This window comes from Carassius gibelio, chromosome B12 (assembly GCF_023724105.1).
Source record: "Carassius gibelio isolate Cgi1373 ecotype wild population from Czech Republic chromosome B12, carGib1.2-hapl.c, whole genome shotgun sequence".
Taxonomy (NCBI): Eukaryota; Metazoa; Chordata; class Actinopteri; order Cypriniformes; family Cyprinidae; genus Carassius; species Carassius gibelio.
Window position 1 is genome coordinate 3,676,375 of NC_068407.1, and position 20,578 is coordinate 3,696,952.

Genomic DNA, 20,578 nt, shown 5'->3' on the forward strand with positions numbered 1-20,578 from the left:
AATATTAGTCAATTTCATGCTTCAAAAAATACTGGGGACTAGTGAAGCATCTGCTATAATATATTTAAATATTTGTGATTTCTGACAGCATGTTGCTTGCAAACTTTATTTATTTCTTTATTTGCATTGCATCAGACAACACAGCAACTTTTGAATAGTCACTGAAATAGAAATGCTGTTTTGGTGTAGTTATGGCATTTATCAGCAGGAGTTTACTAACCTGTTCTAACAGTTAATTTTCTAGTCCTGTTTCTTCTTCTTTTTCTGATGTAATGCGAGAGTGAGATAAGCAGTGAATCCTTGTTTTCTATAGACAACGATACATGTGATAACTAACATGATAATTAATGTCTAATTACATTTCTCCTTTCAACAGAACTGATGGAAAAAGCATCTAAAACATAAGGCCACAGAAATATGACCTCTCGAAGAAAGACTAATGCCAAGTTATAAGCTAAAGCACTGGTTGGTTATTTATAATAGTGGTTATTATTCTTATCACTGGCAGGTTGATGTGATGGGTAATTTCTATGATGAAGATTTTGCTCTAGAGAGCAATACATCTCATCCTCTAATTATGATTAAGGTGTCAATATGGCAAAAGTAAAAATGTGAAAAGATTTAATTTCTGTTTGGTAACCTCTGACACAATGTCAAGCGTTCTCAAACAGTGCTTTATGAATTGACAAACACAAATAGGTACACCAGGACCACTTCAAGCATAATTTCCTCATTTCCTAGTGATTAATCTTTGATTCATTTGCCAGGTCACAATGATTAAGATCCACAATGATTATCTTATCATAGCACAAAATCTTTAATCAAAACCGGCTGCCTTGTTTTTGTCGGAACTGCAAATGAGTTTTGATTCATTTGAGATAAACCTGCGGGTTAATTTGTTGCTTCGTGAAGAGTAATTGATTTCAGCTTGCTGCATCCCGTTCATTTACTTTGATTCTCTCTGCCGCTCTTAATGGGTTTAAAATCACTGATAATTGAATGAATTCAGACGGGATATTGTAAGATCTTTATCCTCCCTGAAAATCACGTGAAGTTGAATGTTTGTCATAGTTTTAATCAGCGTTGATTAAGTGGCTGTAAGAAAGTGTTTTCCATTTAGCGAAAAAATGAAAAAATAAAAAATAAAAATGTCTTATTGGACAATGTCACTTTGCTCATTATAGTGGAGGAGGTTGTGACTGCTTGGTAAACACGCATACGCATTTTCCACTCAACATGTAATCATTTTGAATGATCCTCCTGAAATCTTTTGTTTTTAAGTATATATATATATATATATATATATATATATATATATATATATATATATATATATATATATATATATATATATATATATAACATAATAATAATTATATTAAAATAATAGTTAAACCCAAAAATTTGAATACACTAAAAATTTATTTAACTTCAGGATTTTCATCTGTGTAGATGAGTTTGCTCCTTAATCAGAACAGATTTGGACACATTTAGAATTCAATCACAATGGATCCTCTGCAGTGAATGGGTGCCGTCAGAATGAGAGCCCAAACAGCAAAACCCTCAAAAGTAAACCACATGACAGTCCATCAATTAACGTATGTGAAAAGCTGTTTTTTTGTATTAAATCCATCAAGGTGTTCAGGCTGAAATACAAGTCTACGATATTGATCTCCATGTCAACTCATCCGAATCAGGGGAGAAATATGCAAAGATCAAGCACAATTTACCATTTTCAATGGAGAAAGCGTTATTATAGATTATGGATCTATATTTTGGCTAGAAGCAAATGTTTGAAGTTGAGGGATTTGTTTTTAATAAACAGCTTTTCATTACAAAAAAAAAACAAAACCAAAAAACACAAAAAAACAATGCTTGTAAATTGTAGTGATGTTCTTTCGTGGTCAGCTGTTTGGACTCTCATTCTGATTGGACCCATACACTGCAGAGGATCCATTGGTGAGCAAGTGATATAATGCTAAATTTCTCTAGCTCTGTTCAAATGTAGAACAACTCATCTACATCTTGGATGGCCTGAAGGTGAGTATATTTTCAGAAAGTTTTCATTTCCTTTCACCCCATATAAGCAGAAAAACATTATACCCATAACCAATAAATTTCCTTCTATTGTGGATTTGCCAGAAATTCATTCTCACCAACATTCGACATCTCTGATACACCGGCCACATATGTGTCCTTGGCAAACTTTGGCTCGTTGTCATTGATGTCATGGATTTTGATGATGAATTCTGAGGCCTTCTCCAGATCCTGTCCGGAGGTTTTGTTGACAGCTTTGGCACTCAGTGTGTACAACGCTTTCTCTTCCCTGTCAAGCCTCCTGGTGGCGTGGATATCACCCGAGTTCTCATCAATCTCGAAAACAGTTCCGGCCCCGTCTCCCATGAGGACGTACTTCACAGATCCATCTTCCTTGTCCATGTCTGAGTGAAGCTGAAAAGAGCAAAGAGAGTTTTGTTGGAATTAACAGTTCCCGAATTAACTGTTTTCTTAGCGTGTGACTGGCAAATTGTTCGCAAATATGCTCAGTCTGTCAAGGCAAAATGTTCAGGCGGTGGACCTAAACCTTGTGCAAATGGAAACAGAAATTAAACCATTCCCTAAACACAGTTTAAGCCCTTGCTGGCTGAAGTCAGAATATCTTTCTTGAGCAATGCTTTTAAATGATTCATGAATATGTGAATATGAATGTGAATTTGCTCAAAGGCTCCGGCGCGCTGTTTAATTTTCTTTGTGGGTGCAGCATGAAATTCCAACTTCAGTATTTCATTCACATCAGTATCAGTAATAGTTTCACAATTCTCCTTTTCCTTTTTAACAGCAAACACAGAGTACAGAATGGCGATCTCGCCATTATCTGCAGGAGCGCAGAACTTACTGTGTAGAAAGCTCTGTTTGCCTTGGTTGACGGCATATGGCAGATATCTCAGAAACCTGTCAATAGACTCCTGTACCTTCAAACTGTGGAGGAAAGATACGAGCGGTTTTGTGCGGAACAGTCACAATTACACAAAACGCTCCTTCAGAGCAGAACTTTCATTTTACACCTGTCTCTTAGCAACAAGAGGAAGCCCGACAGCCCTCTCCATTTGATTGCAGTTCCTCTTTTCCTGATTAGGATTTTCACCAGAAGAGGCCAGCCATGCAGCCCTGGACAAAATATCCAATCAGCATAGGTGCCATAAAATGTTTCATATTTAATAAATGAACAATCAATTCCCAAACCAAGCTGCAAAAACAGCCCTTGATTTCCTAAGCAGCAAATATGAAGAACCAAAAAACATCTTCCCCTCTAAGAAATACATCCTAAGCAGTGCACCCTCCAATTTCACAATCTGTCCACTTAAGACTAAATGTACACTATAATTGGAAATGATTTTAGAGGCTTTTGTAACCACTGTTATCAGGATGTGGATAATTTGACACGTAACAATTAAAACCTCAATTTGGAGGTTGCGTCATTGTAAAGCACCGTTCCTCTCTGTCCTGGAACTGAATTAGGGATCTATTACACACACAATTGCATTAACAGCACACTAGCTTGCTGCTCTGACAAATGGCTATCTTTACTTTTGTAGGTTTATGTCCTGGCATAGGCAACTATAGGAGGTAAACCTGAGTGAATGCAATTTTGTTTCATATTTACCGCAAAGCAGAGTTATTTTTTTTGTGGGGAATTTGTGGCCTAGTGGTTAGTGGTGTTGACTCCTAACACTAAGGTTGTGGGTTTGAGTCTTGAGCTGGCAATATACTACTGAGGCGTGTGTGTGTGCTTGCGTTCACATTTTGGATGGGTTAAATGCAGAGCATGAATTCTGAGTATGGGTCACTCATATTATTGTAGTTGAGAAAAAAATTAAAAAATAAACCATACATTTTATTACTTTATTAAAATTATATACATTTTAAACGCTACCTCACAATTTCTCAGAATTTTAATATATATATATATATATATATATATATATATATATATATATATATATATATATATATATATATATATATATTATTTTATTTTATTTTTTATTTTTTCTCATATAAACTAACATTTGCCAGATATTATGTAAGAATTGAAAGATGTAAAGTCAGAATGCAGGGCTGAATGAATTCAATGAATTGAAACTCGCATTTATGAGAAAAAGAGAAGACAAATTTTCCTATGTTTTATGTTTTATAAAAATTAGCCATTATGGGCTTCCATAATAAAAAATAAATGCATTTAAATTAAATTAAATTAAATCAATTATTCAATAAATTCATTTAGTTTAACCTATAACATTATACTAAAGTAACTGAAACTGAGAGTAACCCCCCCCCCCCCCCCCAAAAAAAAAATAATAAATAAAAATAAAAATCAAAAAATTAATTACTGCTTATTTCAAAGTGTTACTAATGACATATAATTTGGTTATTTTCATTTCTGGGAGAAAAAAAAATAAATAAATTGGGATTTAATAGTCCTCCCATACAAGTTGTTAAACAAAATGTTCATTAAAGTTCATTTTATTAAGCCTAGTTAAGTCACAAAATAAAGTGCAACCAAATTATGCAAACAGTTATGCTGTTTTTTTTTTTTTTTTTTTTTTTAAGAACAACTATAAGAATCATATTGGTTGTTCTTTTCCATCCATTTAGTCCCCATGGGAATGAGAGCTTTAGAAAAGATGCAAGACTACTAAGACACCCTAAAAAAAAAAAAAAAAAAAAAACGCATGACTCGTGCATTCTATTCTAAATCTTCTGAAGTCATACATACACTTTGTTTGAAGAACAAATTGCATTTTGTTGAATTTCATTTATATTTTTCTCTTTCAGTGAGCTTTGGATGAACTGGATGAACTGATTTGTCAAGGAAGTCTGACACAATAGGATTCATTCATGAATCTAACATCTGTTCTTCTCTCATGAGCACACCAAGGAGAAAAACGATGCATGCCAAGATTTTCAGTGAGTAAATATCTCAATTTTATTCTGTTCCTCGTACAAATTAATGTGGGAACCAAATGGACTACTTAACATAGAAAGAATGTCATACAGGTGTGACATTACATAAAGGTGAGTAAATAATGACATCTTCAACTTTTTTTATGGGTTGAGATCCCATCGTATTAAAATACAGGAATTGTATTTGTGTTTTGCATGACAAAAAAAATAAATAAATAAATAAATACATTAAAAAATTCTTAACTAAAAGCTTTTTCATTCTAGTATTGTGTTTGGAATTTTTCTGATTGGTTCTCATTTCCCAACAGCAAACTGATGAGTCAATTATAAAGGTTTTTGTGTATACCTTATTTTATGTTTGATCATAACACAAACATGAAACAGAGTGGGTCATGTATGCCATCATTCTTTGGTCCTCATATCTCCTTAGTGTTTTGAAAGCGTGGGGTGTGCAATCAATTATTTGTTCACCAAGACTGCATTTAAAAAAAAAAAGAAGAAAATAAACAGTAATGTTGTGAAATATTATTGCAGTTAAAAAAAAAAAAAAAAAAAAAAAAAAACAGTTTTCCATTTGAAAATATTTCAAAATGTAATTTATCGCTGCGATAGAAATACTAATTTTCTGCAGACATTGCTTAATTCTGTGTCACATGTTGTCCAATATGATGATTTGATAGTAAAATTGGTGTGCTGCTTGATGTAAGGTTTGTCAGGTTTTCTTTTTTTCTTTTCTTTTTTTTAACTCTTTGATGAACAGAGTTCACATGAGCAGCATTTATTTGAAATAGGAATCTTTTCAAAAGCTTATAAAGGTCTGTACTGTCATTTTTGATCAATGTATTGCTTCCTTGTTGAAAAGAAGTAACCATTTCTTGGGGAAAAAAAGAGAGAAATCTTATAGAATTTTCAATGTCAGTGTAATTTAGAGTGGTATGATAGAGTATGATATATCATAGTTCTTTACAGTAACATTTTCAATGATCAAAACACACAAAAGCAAAATAATCCACCTTTTTACCACATGGAGAAAAGTGTAATTTCAGATGATTTATTGATTTACTAGACTAGAAATGTCCCTGTTTTTCTTTCTTTCTTTCTTTCTTTCTTTTTTTTCAGACATCTTATGCAAGTGTATCAGGACTGTTTACAGAGAGATGTTTCTTACAGTGTGTCAGAACTAGCTGTGTAGAGGTGACATACGTAACACAAGTTTGATTAGTTTTGTGAACCCCTGTCTCAGAGTTGGTTCACACTCTATTGATCGTTCGTGTCTCCTGGGATTGTGCTGTCACTGCTGTCACAGAGAGAGAAGAGAAACATACACCGCTCGCTCACAGAAAAAGCCATTCGATACTAGATTGACGTCAGCCATTATGGACCGTATCAGTTATCCATATTTACAGCATAACCGCACAGTTTAAATTACAATAATTGTTGATGACACTTCAAATCTCACTGCGTTAAAAAGAAAAACTAAATATACTGGAGATGCAGCTTTGAAATATGTATAAAACAACTGTTTTGGCAACATGTGACAGCATCAGTGTGTAGATCCAGATGGTAGAGACTGTACAACACATTTTCACACTCTGTTCTTGTGCTATTAAAAGCTGGTTTGTGGGGTTTTTTATGGCATTTTTCTGAAATCTAATGCATCTTGAAGAGCCTATACTTGACATCTGACAAATGTACTGTATTAGCAGATGCACAATGTATATAATTGGATTACATCCCAGGAGGTTTTATTTTCCAGTGGTTAGAAGTGACATATCGCTCCAGCATTAGAAAGTTGAGAGAAAGTTATGTCAATGTTGTTCAATCATAGTCAAACAGTGTGGCAAATTGAATACAAATTCCCATTTTACTCATGCAGAAAAAATATGCAGCTGAGGGTTTGTGTGGAAAACTAGATAAAATCAAATATGAAGTACCCATATATATATATATATATATATATATATATATATATATATATATATATATATATATATATATATATATATATATATATATATATATATATATATATATATATATATATATGTTTTATATATGTATATAATATGAAGTACCCATATATATATATATATATATATATATATATATATATATATATATATATATATATATATATATATATATATATATATATATATATATATATATATATATATATATACAATGTTTTTAATTTTTTGCACCCTCAGATTCCAGATGTTCAAATAGTTGTATTTTGGTCAAATATTGTCCTATCATAACTAACCATACACACCAAAAAAAGCTAATTTATTCAGCTCTCAGATGATGTATACATCTCAATTTTGATGTTTTTGTGGTCCAGGGTCACATATAAAGAACGGACTGAAATGCTGCAATGGACATTAATTTTGCAGTCCAGTCAGAGGTTGTTGTGACATGGGTATGGCTAATCTCATGAATATTAATTATGCCATGCTGACGTTGCTTGGTAACCTTTCTAGACTACCGAGTCATGCAAGTAATTAATATTCATGAGGCAAACCTTCACCATAGTATGTCTCATAAATCATATTCTGTGTTTGAGTTCTGGCATTTGAGATTCAATCTCAGACCATACTTTTAAAATAATTTTATTTCAAATTGATGTGATTCTTTTGAACTTTCTATTCATTAGTCCAATATGGTTTTCCACAAAATTATGAACCGTAACCACTGGTTTCAACACTGGTGATAAATGTTTCTTGAGCAGCAAATCAGCATATTAGAATGATTTCTCAAGGGTCATGTGACACTAAAGACTGGGGTTAAGATGATGAAAATTCAGCTTTGATCATATGAATAAATTACATTTTAAAAATCTCCAAACTACTGAATGGTTATGTAAGTTCACATAATACAATGCATTATTCAATATGTACAGTATTGATTTAGAAACCGCATAAAGCGGGATATTTTATCTTCTCAAAAAGTTATCAAAACAATACTATTGATCATTTAACATGTAGTTATTAACAATAAGACTGACAATAGTTCAATTCAAGATCCCAGTTGAACCAAATTTGACATTTTTGTTCATAAACTTTCATTAGCCTGCAATCGTAAGAGAAGACATGGGTTTTCACTGCAATGCCAAAGAAGCACCATTTTTGGCTCCCCTAGAACTTTACTGTGGTGCTGTCATATGAATAACCTTTATCCACTACAACCTTTTGTGCAATGGGAAGTTTTAGTGCATGAAGCTTTATTTTTTAAGAATGAATTCAAAAGAAAATGTTTCTTTGTTATGTTAGATGAGTGCAGCTGTAGTACCGTATGTTTTGTAATTTCCCCATCTTGTAAGACTGTGTGCAGTGTGCGCTGTCATTCATTTGTGACGAGCAGACACTGCAGACTCTGTCGCTGCAGGGGGTTTGTGGGTCAGTGGATATATACACACATCAGACGTCTCTAGTTCTTTTCTCTTTTTTTCTTGCTTAGTGCAGGGGCATAAAAAGCACCTTTACTTGTTTGAAAAATGAGGTGTTAAAACTATAGAGAATTATAGTAGACAGCAGGAGTGCACTTTGGTTGAGTCGGCTGGAAGTCCAGCATTTTGTAAGACATCAGTTAGTAAGTACAGTTGCAGGATGGATGGATGGATGGATTTAATGGGTTTGACTCAAGATTACCACTCAAGAGATTGTCAATAACATGAAAAAAAAAAAAAAAAAAAAAAAATGAAATGAAAAAAATATTCTGTGCTCACCAAGGGTGCATTTAGTTGATTAAAAATGCAGTAAAATAGTAATATTGTGACATTTTAAATAACTATTTTCTATCTTACAATGAAATTTGTTCCTGTGAGGCAAAGCTGATTTTTTCAGCATAATTGCTCCAATGTCAAGTGTCACATGATCCTTTAAAAATCTTTCACATGATGATTTGAAAAATTCCTTACCAACTTTATTATTATTATTATTAATATTATTATTAATAATAGAAAGTTTAAAAGAATGGCATTAAGTATGGGATATAAGTGTATAAGTATGAGTTATTCAAGCATATTGTGGTCTGTGATGTGGCTCCTTAGGATATTTCCCAGTTTCTGCCTTTATTCAGCTCATTAACCCAATCAGTGATTAGGTAGATTTCATACCACCTCATGAATCAGTCTTACACACACACACACACACCCCCACACACCCCCACACCATTTCTACCATATTCATATGTACATAGCTATTGGAATATTCCTGCATGATCATCTTTGCTGTTTATTACACACTATTTTCAGCATTTTTGCCAACTAATTCATTCTCATTCATGTTTTTACAATAGCAGACAAGACAGCGAAGGATGAAGTTGTAGGCCAGTATCCTTTTTTTAATACTGTTGTGATGTTTTATTTGTATATTAATTTATGATAATTTCTTGAACTGTTCAAATCCTTCTCCCCTCACTCTAAATTTTAGTGCTTGACCTCTTATTTCGGATGACTAAGAATTACTGTATTATGGACATGCACAGGAATAAATAAATACCACAGATAATGTTCATTATTTAGTAATAAAAACGTTGGTACAGTGAGACATATATGACCAAGTTTGGAATATTATTGAAAATTACTGTGCATGTAAAGTGGTCAATTTGTATTCCACTGGGGTTTTGTAAACACGATGCACGTGTATATAGTTGTAGATTATATTATTACATTGCATACCAGAGGCCCCAATGGAATAATAAGGGTTTAAGAATATAACATTGCACGCTTTATGAAACTGGCTTTGTCTCTCAAGTGACCTGAACTTGATCTGGGAAACATCTATGAAGCCTGTGTTTTTAATCAACCTCCCGTGACATGATGTTTACAGTCACCGACAAGAATGGCAGAAAAGTCCAAATAAATAAATCCAGAATTTGTCAGCCGCAGCGTGCAAAAAAGGGGGAACGTCTCTGCTTTCAGCTCCAAGCCAGTAATCTATGCAAACATTAGCATGCGAGTCATTAGCATGTGGTTAATGAAATGTTTGTGCGCTCTATCTCACGGGTCCACATTCTCCTGAGTGACAGAGCGAGTGAGGGACACAGCATGCAGGAAAGCCAAGCAGATATAAATAACTTGAGATAAGATCTAATTATTTCCAACATATTTACAGCCAGCGACTCTAGACCCAAGATGATGGGGGTTGAACCATGTTTTTGGAAGAAATTACATCTAAGATGCACTTATTTCTTTTTTTCTGATGGAAATGTCAAATATAAAAATGTAGAATCTAATGAATATATATATATTTTTTTTTTTCAATGGGGATTTCTGCAATCCTTTGCACTCTTAGAAATTAAGCTTCCAAAAGGAGGTTTTTGCAGTGATGCCGTAGAAGAACCTTTTTTTTTTTTTTTTTGGTAACCTCTTAAGGTTTTAATTTTTAATTTTTATTTTTTTATTTATGTATTTATTTATTTTTTTATAATCCAATAATCTAAAACATTTTTCCACTAGAAAGAACCTTTTGGGCAATGGAAAGTTTCTTCAAAATACCATAGATGGCAAAACAAAACAAAAAAAGCAAAAAATAAGAATATGGTTTAAGTAGAAAAATACCTTTTGACAATAAAACTAAATAATAAAAAAAAATATTTTAAGAATAAACCAAAATTGTAATTATATGGCATTGCTGTGAGCCTCCCCTTTTGAAAAAAAAAAAAAAAAAAAAAAAAAAAAAAAAAAACATATGTATATATGTTACATATATTTGATATATATATATATATATATATATATATATATATATATATTTTTTTTTTTTTTTTTTTTTTTCAAAAGGGGAGGCTCACAGCAATGCCATATAATTACAATATTATATACAATTATATATATTTGCCACGGTTTAGGGAATAGTTAACATTTAAACCAGACAGAAAAGCATGACAGATGACATCAGCCACAGTCTGAAATCTACCCTTGTTCAACCTTGATGTTTTTACATCTGAAGGCCTTTAAGTCCTATATCAATATATGCTACACCACCGACACTTATCATGCATTATATCGGTGAAGCACGGTATAATTCTCATTCTTTCATTGCAGAACAAAGCTACGGCTTACCTCCAAAGAGTATTTTCTGAAAAACAGAGGACTTTCATGGTAGTTGTAAGTAGAGGAAGCTGATATGAAGATGCAAATTCCATTTTCATCTCCGCTATGTATAAAATCCCTTGACAGCACCATAATTAGTCTCTCTATGTCCTTTATTGTGAAGAAATCCTTCAGCGCTGGCATGGCCCACACAGACGTGAGTTTGAAATCCATAAAAAGACATCTGAGACAAAGACATGCAATGAAAGCAGACAACCACAAAAAGCCAATACAAACCCCAGCTTCTCTGGGCTAATTGGTATTTGTCAGACGAGCGTCTACTCGTGCTTAAAGGGTATACATAAAACATTTCATTAATCTCTGAGGTAAACACACGTTAAAACGACAACAATGGGTTTCATTAGGTCATTAATTTGAGGTGGACTGTGGTCGAGCCTGAAATTCCCTGCAGGAATGAAAGCGATGTGTGAAAGATGTTTTTGGCCCTGCTTTAGTGAAGGCGTAATGCGTCTCATAACAACCTGTCTTGTTCTATAAAGTGCTGCGGGTGAGTCTTTAGCCGTTGCATATTATTTCAGCAGTCAGAGACCAGGAACTGTTTGCTAAAAATACTGCACAGAGAATGGAGAGCCGTAATGAACCTTGACATGGTTAGAAGCAGTAATTTAGTTTCAGTGTTTTTTTAAACAAAATACTAAAGGTGCCACTAGGGCTGTGTGCATTTCTTCTTGGAAAGTGCAAACAAATAAGGCAGACCTGTAAAATGTTAAATGGACCAGTGAGAGCTGGGGGTTAAGATCAGCAAGCCCTTTTACATGGCCAAAAAAAAAAAAAAAAAAAAAAAACGTTTTTTTTTTCTTGGTTTACAGTATAAACGTCAAAACTTTAATTTATTTCCTTTTTTTTTTTTTTTTTTTTTTTTTTTTTCAAGATACACTTACATGAGAAGCAAAATCATTTAAGTTGTAAAATTTGTCACAAATAAGTGTTTATTATGGAAGCCTGTTTCCACTATGGGAAGAAAAAGATACACATCAGGTAATTTTTGTTCTTGTAATTCTGACTTTTTTTTGTTCTTAAAATCGCAAGATAATATTTCAGAATTACAATATCTACTTAAGATTCTGAGGAAATAGGCAGATTTGTAAATGTATAACTTGTAATTGTGAGATTTTTCATTTTAATTCTGTGTCATAAACAGGTTTTCATATAGTTTATGCTCACAACAAGAGAAGAGGGGGAAATCTTTTTTAATTCATAAAGAAAATAATATTATTTTTCTTACCCTAATGGCAGATATTTGGCATTTTTTTACGCAAAACCTATTTGACCTATAGGCTATAGGCCTTTTATGAATTATTTTTAGAAAAAAAAAAAATAATAATAATAAAAATAGTTTTCAAAAAACAACTCAAATAGGCCTATATTATTGTATCTTGATTTAAGTATATTTAGATATTTGTACTGGAAAACAAGACAAAAGAAAATGGATTGCAGAGTTCAATTAACATTCACCAAACATTTAGTTTCTCGTAAAAGTACAAGTTTGCATTTGCTCCATTGGTTGTTTATGCCGTTTCAGACAAAAATCATTGCATATCGCAAGCACATGGCACATGTACGACTGCTATAGCTACAGGCACCTTAGTAACTCTCCTAATTGATTGTAAACCCCATTTGTTTATTTATTTATTTATTTTCCAACAGGTCTATATCACAATACACCAGATGTTTCGTTTCAACAGTGTAGCCAATGTTTTCCACTTGGCTGATCACTGGAAGACTCGGGGTGTCCTAATTACTGCCAGCTCCAAAAAAAAAAAAAAAAACAACTAAACAATAAGAGAAAGCCAAAGCACCTCTGGGCCTCTGGGGATGAATTAAAAGACATTTCAAATTAAGGCGTCCATCGGCCATGTGGTGGCCTTTCGCTGTGACTCATGAAAAGTATAAGCGATTTGATTCGGCCTCATAGATCCTGATTCAACACTAACCACAATCCCTCTGTTCATTTCAAATGCACTACAGAGAGAATGCCGCATGGCAGTGAATACTGATCACTTGCTCATTTGCTCTGGGAGCACTTTTTGGCACAACACCGCGCTCTCTGTGGCACCGGCAATCCTGAACAGATACCCTTTGTTTATTGGCAGGAATATGTCTCCGGCGTGAGGTTGCCTAAATAATCTCTGCCAGTCAAAAATCCAAGCTTGTCCCCAAAGAGGCAACGTGGAGAAATACACAAAGAGTGCCAGTATTCCATGCAAAAGTGTGCCTTTTCCATTATTTCTGAAGGATGTTCTTGATCATAATGAGCTGACAGTTGAATATGAAGTAAAGGCAACGCAGATTTATCCCGGCCTTGCTTTCATTTGCCTTTGCTAATTCGCGTAGTACAAAATTAGCCTTTGACTCGGAGCAGCTTTAGGAGTTAAATCCCTTGCACACACACAGAGGGATTGTCAGCCGAGCACGGGAGAAATCATTGACAATTCTTGTCAGGTCGGCGGTGAACACTTGCTTAGTACTGCAGAGAGGAGATTGTGAAAATGAGAGCCCGGGCCCAGAACGGATACAGAATTATTATGTATCCCCCCCCCCCCCCCACCCTTTCTTCTTTGTGTGTATCTTGAGCTTGCTCAGAGTAGGACAGAGTCACATTGGAGTTGACTAACTTGACACAAACGCTGTGGCGCAATCATCCTCTTGCTGGATCGCCTCACCTCTGTCACCCCTTTTGTGGTTCGGCTGTTCAATGTTAATCATAAGGCCACACGGTTCGCGCTCTAGTTTTTACACTTTTTTTTTTCACTTACGAAGGTTTACAACAGATTTCATCGCATGCAGACTCTCTGGGGAGTTGAAAAGCACATGAACCCAAACTCAGTGAAGCTCTCTCTCTCTTCTAATCTCCTCTGCTGGCTGTGGACTCCGCTGGTTCATTTGAGTGGATAAGGACACGCGCTGCAACTACTTAGATAGCTGGAGGTTCCTGTGAGGCCTGACTTTGCTGTGACAGAGAGTGAAAGAAGAAGAAGAAGAAAAAAAAAAAAACAACAACATCTGCAATATCTTTATCAGGTTATATCCAATCCGTTCAGCGTGTAGCTTTGCAGTTTTTTGTATGTTGTGTTTGGGTTTTATTAGATGGCCATGTGGTTTGGGTTTTTATTTTCTTCCTCATTTTGTGGTTAATAAGTATTCAAAGTATTTAATTTGAGGTATAACATACATCAGGACCATTGTCTGATATGTAATGAGAACAAGTTTGCCTGTTTGTGCATCATAATGCATAGACATTTATGCATAAAACATTTTAAAACAATTACCTTTTTTAATTTACAAATCATTCTATGGAGAAAACCTTCAGATTAAATGTAGTGATGCCCCTGATATACATATGTTAGCTCAGTTAACATTTAATATTAAGAATTGCTGTTCTACATTGCGTAATTAGTTGACAGTTGCAGTAGTGCTACTACTGTCAGATTAGTTAGTGTTTCCCCTCTAGCTCCATGATGTGGTTTTCCACACTCAGTTGAGTTTAAAAGTCCTAATGAACCGATGGGATTTTTTAACATCCATTAACCGCTTAACTGTCACCCCGTCCCAAATACGGGACGCCTTCGTTTACTTCACTATATTACAATCAAATCTAATCTAATCTTGACAAACTATATATCGTTGGAAAGGTCTAAGACTCCCAAATATATATTTTACCAATGTTTTTTCGAGTTCACCCTCGAAAAGTTACATTATAACAGGAGTTTAGACTTTTGTTTTAAAAAAAAGGACTTATTCGTTCATTTTAGAAATCATATATCAACTGAAAACTTAAAATCTCAAAATTCATCTTTTAAAACCCATTTTAAAATCAGACATTGCATTACCATGTAAATGGTACATCAATATCATGTTACAAAATGTTTTCAGTCATGAATTATAAAAATGTAGGTTTGTATCATGCAAAGTCAAGTCTATCTTCAAAAACGTGAGTGACAGTTTTATTTTTATACATTTAACATTTTAACATATTTAAACATTCAAATGTGAGCCATCACTTTTCATTATCAATGCTTGCAAAAATCAAGATCAATACCTTTTCGTATTTACTTTTTTATTAAAGTGCAGTATTTACGTGAAGAGGATCAAGAGGGTTAGGTAGACACAAGAAGAGAGCTCACCGGGAAAATGGGACAGTATGAACGGGTTTATTTGCACAGTGCATTATGGGGCTTGGAGAAGGTTAATAGGATTTTGTTCACATCAATAGCGCTGATGGCATGCCATGTGAGCCACTGCCCCTACATCAAACTCACAACACAAAGGCAGCAAAATGCATGGCGGGCTTCAGCACTTTTGAGTGCATTGCTGTACAACAGGGCTGCGGCGCCTGAACAGTCATAATGACCAGTGGATGGCCAGTATGATGTTTCTGGATTGGGAGTATTCTCCATTATAAATACAATGGTGTGTGCTGTTAAAATAATAGTAAAATAATTCACAGAAGTTTCAAGTTTGAGTCATCACAAAATTAAATTTGGAAAACTGCCTTTTTAATCCTGTTTGTTTTGCATTTCAGCCTGATGCGGCTTCAAATTAATTCAAAGCAGAAGCTGTTTTCACATACACTAACTGAATTATAAATTATAGTGTATTTGCTCTGTAGAACATGAGTGCTTATATTGAATTTCTCACTTTCATATTCATCCCAGTTGCAGTGATGATAATGTGACTGTGAATTATTCATATAATGTGTTTGTGTGTGTATATATGGGTGTATGTACAGTGGGGAAAATATTTATTTGATCCCCTGCTGATTTTGTAAGTTTGCACACTTACAAATAAATTAAGGGTCTATGATTTGTATGGTAAGTTTATTTTAACGTACAGAGACAGTATAAAACCACAAAAAAGTCCATTGTCCATTGTGATTGGCCGAACACTGCAAGCACTCCATTTCCATAATCGCGAGCTTCATCTTTCAAAGTAAGACAGTTAATAATGTCCTTAGTTTTACCATCAGTTCAAGCCAAAATTGGAACAGTCACGTGACAGATAGTGATGAAGCTCGTATGTGTTTGCAGTACACAAGTCATGGACGGTTAAGAAAGCTGCCTCCACTGTGTGACCCTGTCTCTCTCTCTATCACACACACACACGCACACACACACGCACACACACAATACACAAAACTTCACATTTGAACGTTCAATAGCAAATACTTAAACTAATAACAAAACATAGCCTACTTACAGTAGCTGATTCATAAGTGCCAGATTGTCACGAAACGGTTGTCCATGAAATGCGATCCTCTTCTGTTGTAAGTAATCTTAAAGATTCCTAAATGCATCTACTTTCGGAAGGCCAAATAAAGGGCTTTTGCTTTTACCTAAATACACACAGTGTCTCCATGACATGGCTGCTTCAATACTTACTGCTGTTCTTTTTTTTTTTGCATTAACATTTGGGCTGCATTACGCAAATATTTTCACATAGTGACGTAGATTTGGCGTGTTTGAATGAGCCATTTTAGGGGGCGTGGCAGAGTCTTAACTTGAGACTTCAATATTTATAGTTTTACAGATCTACTTTATGAACCAAGAGCTTGTAACACTCCAAAGAAAAAGGACAATTTTAAATCACATCATATGACCCCTTTAAGGTTTCTTGGCTGTCGTTTGGCAACTTGAAGTTTCAGCTCCCTGCTCAGATTTTCTATAGGATTGAGGTCTGGAGCCTGGCGAGGCCACACCATTACCTTAATGTGCTTCTTCTTGAGCCACTCCATTGTTGTCTTGGCGTTATGTTTCGGGTCATTGTCATGCTGGAAGACCCATCCATGACCCCATCTTCAGTGTTCTGGCTGAGGGAAGGAGGTTCTCGTCCAAGATTTTACAACACAGGCCCTGGCCATTTGCCCCTTATGCAGTGAAGTTTTCCATGGAATGTTTCCACCTCCATGCTTGATTGTAGGGATGGTGTTCTTGGGGTCGTAGTCAGCATTTCTCTCCCTCCAAACAAGGCGAGTCAAGTTAATGCCAAAGAGCTAAATTTTGGTCTCATCTGACCACAGCACTTTCTCCCAAGCCTTCTCTGAATCATTTAGATGCTCTTTGGCAAATTTAAGACGACCTGTACATGTTCCTTCTTGAGCAGGGGGATTTCAGGATAGCTGCAGGATTTCAGTCATTATGGCATAGTGTGTTACCACTATATTAGAATGATTTCTGAAGAATCATGTGATCCTTTAGACTGGAGAAATGGCTGATGGAAATTCAGCTTTGCATCAAATAATATATATATATATATATATATATATATATATATATATATATATATATATATATATATATATATATATATATATATATATATATATATATATATTATTTCAATATGTATTTAAATAGAAAAACTTTATTTTACATTGTAATAATTTTTTTTCCTGTATTTTTAACAAATGAATGAAGCTTTGAGCATTAAAAAAAATCTTTCTCATCCCAAACTTTTGAGTTGTAGTGTATATTTTACTCATTGAAAGGTATTACTATATACTGCATAACTAGAACTAGATAAAAAAAAAAAACAAATAAAAAAACATACTTTTTTATTTGTATCTTATTAAAAAAAGTGGCTTGACTGTTGAACTACTTGAAACTGTGTGGCTATGGACTACACAATAGAAAAAGATGAAGAAAGTGACGAGAGTGCTGTTGTTTTATTGGAAATATTCTTCCCATTTTATGGATTGTTTCTGGCTCTACAGTGGAAAATAAATCCTCTTTTAAGGCTTGTCTTTGTTAGGGGCCAGTGGAGGCCTTGCTCAGATAGACATAAATATGGTATCCCACAAGGCTCCGTAAAGGTTGCTGAATTATCTTTATGAGGAGAACCATCAATGGCTTTCATGGCTTCTTGCTGGGGCTCTAAGTACCCGTCTATTGGGCTACACAAGTTCTCATGCGTCACCCACACACACACTAGTAAGAAATGTGGGGGAAATAGATGGAATGGATGATCAAGTCACTCCACAGTGGTCTCCCCGAACCAGCATGTGGGTGTTTCATTCTCTCTCGCCCTCCTACAGTATTTATGGGAGCCCTGTGTCTTTCTGGCACTTTAATTGGGAATGAGAGTGGACAGTAGATGTGAAGCGGGCCAAAGGCATGTGATTCCTGTCATGCCAGAAAAATGCAGCAGCCAGAAAAAGAGGGAGAAATAGAAGGAGAGAGAGCTAGAGAAAAGAGAGAAGCATCAAAGCTCTGGGAAGGAGGCCAGGACACTGCTGAGACTGACACTTCCTCAACCGACGGACTCTTCACAGTCAGCGCTGTTTTGTTGCCTTGTCACGTAAAATGCAACGCTATGAGGGCGGAATCTCATTCTCATTTTGATTGATTTATTGTTTTCTCTTCACCCACTCTTGCTTGCTTGCCTTTCTGTTGCACATGTTTCTTTTCTTGAATTATTCCCCACAAAACAACCCTGCACCATAAGAGGAAGACATGTTGATCTGTCTGTGCTACCACTCCTCTCTATACCCTGAACCTATCACATGTTTACTTGATGAACGCGGTGAAGAAAGCAGACGTCTTTGACATAAAATTGGCTGACCCTCTCCTCCCATGCACTGGGGGTGTAACTGCTGCCATCTCTGTTGTCTGACACCGGTGGCTTGACAAGCGCTCTGCTCTGATCTGATGCCACAAGAGTTGCACTTTGGCTTTTTTTATTTTTATTTTAATCTGAATTGTGTTGCACTGGTAGGCCCTCCTATCAAAAAAATGGCACAGAGAGGTTTGATTATCGACTTATATATATCTTCTGACTTATAAGTCAGCTATAAAAAATTTAAACATGCATCATTCGTGTATGTTGAAAGCCGGGATATCAGTTGTTATTACAGAGTCACGGTTATAATGTAAGCCTTTCAATTAAATCCAAACAAGCATATCGTTTTTGGAACGTCAGGATGTGGTCATTAATATAAAGAGGGTTATAATTGCACTTTGTATCCCACACATCGATTCATTCTAATAGCCTACATTCACACTGATTTTGCTCTAATACATCATTATCTATGATCCTGAAAGCATTATCCGTTAGGTATGAGTTCATTTGATGTTCATGATTCATGTTCGAAACTGACCCTTATGCTTGTTTGTGTTGTGTGTTAATGGTCAGACTGACTGAAATTGCTCATATTATACTGCACAGTAGCTCACTGGTAGAGCGTGATGCCAGCCAATGCATGGTTTTGGGTTCAATTCCCATTTATGCAACTGGCAAATGCTCAAATCTATTGCATGAAATGTGTAGAATTTATCAGCTCATGCATTCCCTGGGAATCAAACCCAAGAACCACTAGAAGGAACATGAACAAATCTTGAAATGCACTCTTTATATGCACATCTATATATGATGGAAAAGCATGCTTTTTTGATATGGTATCATTTGATTACCATATCTATATGCATACCATTTTATCATAACTGTACGGTGTTTGAAATAATACCATGTTATTATCATCATGCATATCCAAACCTCCATTGAAATGCAATGGCTTTTTTCATAAGAGGTAAAAAAAATCATCTCCACTTACACATGATTCACTCTGAAAATATGTCTGCTTCCTCGCAGTTATTCTGAAACACACACACACACAGTAACGCCCTTACCTTTCCAACATACTGCTTTCCAGTCCCCGTCCACTCCTCTAAGAGAAAGAAACTATTCCACATCCATCCTCGTTTAGTGCGTTGTAGAGTCCGTCCATCCCGATCCGACGTGCTAATTCCAGGCACCGGCCGGATCAGTGCATCACTCCAGCCCAGCAAGCAGAACAACAGGAGGAAAGTAAGTTGATTGATTATCATTGTATCCGATCACTCCTGGAGAGTCCTTGATAAGGAATCAATTAAGAAACAGAGCTCTGCGTTGAAGATATTGTTGAATGGTGGGAGCGACGAGATGGGGCATCTTATCCTTAATTCTCCTAAATTCGGTCTTCTTGAGGCCTGTGATGGATAGAAAAAAAAAAAGATAATTAAGAAACCATTTCAACACAATATCAGCACGAAGCTAAGTGTTTGCTAAATTACCTCTGGGTCAAGTTCCACAGTCTACAAAGGCACTCTGTAAATTTATGTTAGCTGACTAAAATCGTGTTGGCTAACTAGAAAACGAATCGTTAATATTGATTGATAAAGGATTAAGGGACTCCAATTTTAGCACACAGTACTCTCTCTGTGGTCTCTAATTGATGAACTTCATGAGCCCGAACATCTCTAAAACATTTACTTTCCTCAATCTGCATAGATTTGCGGTTACCCCCAAAACGCGGCAATAGCCAAAAAATCAATAGCAAAACGCAAAACGCTGAGGACTTCCAATTCTATAACAAAAACTATCGTAACAGAAGCAAAGGCAACGGTCTCTCCTCCAGGACTAGTTCTGATAGGTAATTTGGAGGATGTATGCATAATTTATTGGCTTTTGGAAGTTAATCCTAATAAATCTTTCTTCCCTCATTTGGTGAAAGCCCATTTTCCA

General features: G+C 35.1%; 1 protein-coding gene across 1 annotated transcript in view; it reads right to left on the minus strand.

The window, feature by feature from the left end:
• Positions 1-20,578, minus strand: part of LOC127968753 (cadherin-10) — a 49,438-nt gene that overhangs the window by 22,899 nt on the left and 5,961 nt on the right. The window contains exons 2-3 of the mRNA XM_052570088.1: positions 19,705-20,043; positions 2,157-2,451 (exon numbers count right to left, since the gene is read on the minus strand). Coding sequence (XP_052426048.1) covers positions 2,157-2,451; positions 19,705-19,902 — 493 coding nt within the window. The 5' untranslated portion in view covers positions 19,903-20,043. The remainder of the gene's footprint in view (positions 1-2,156; positions 2,452-19,704; positions 20,044-20,578) is intronic.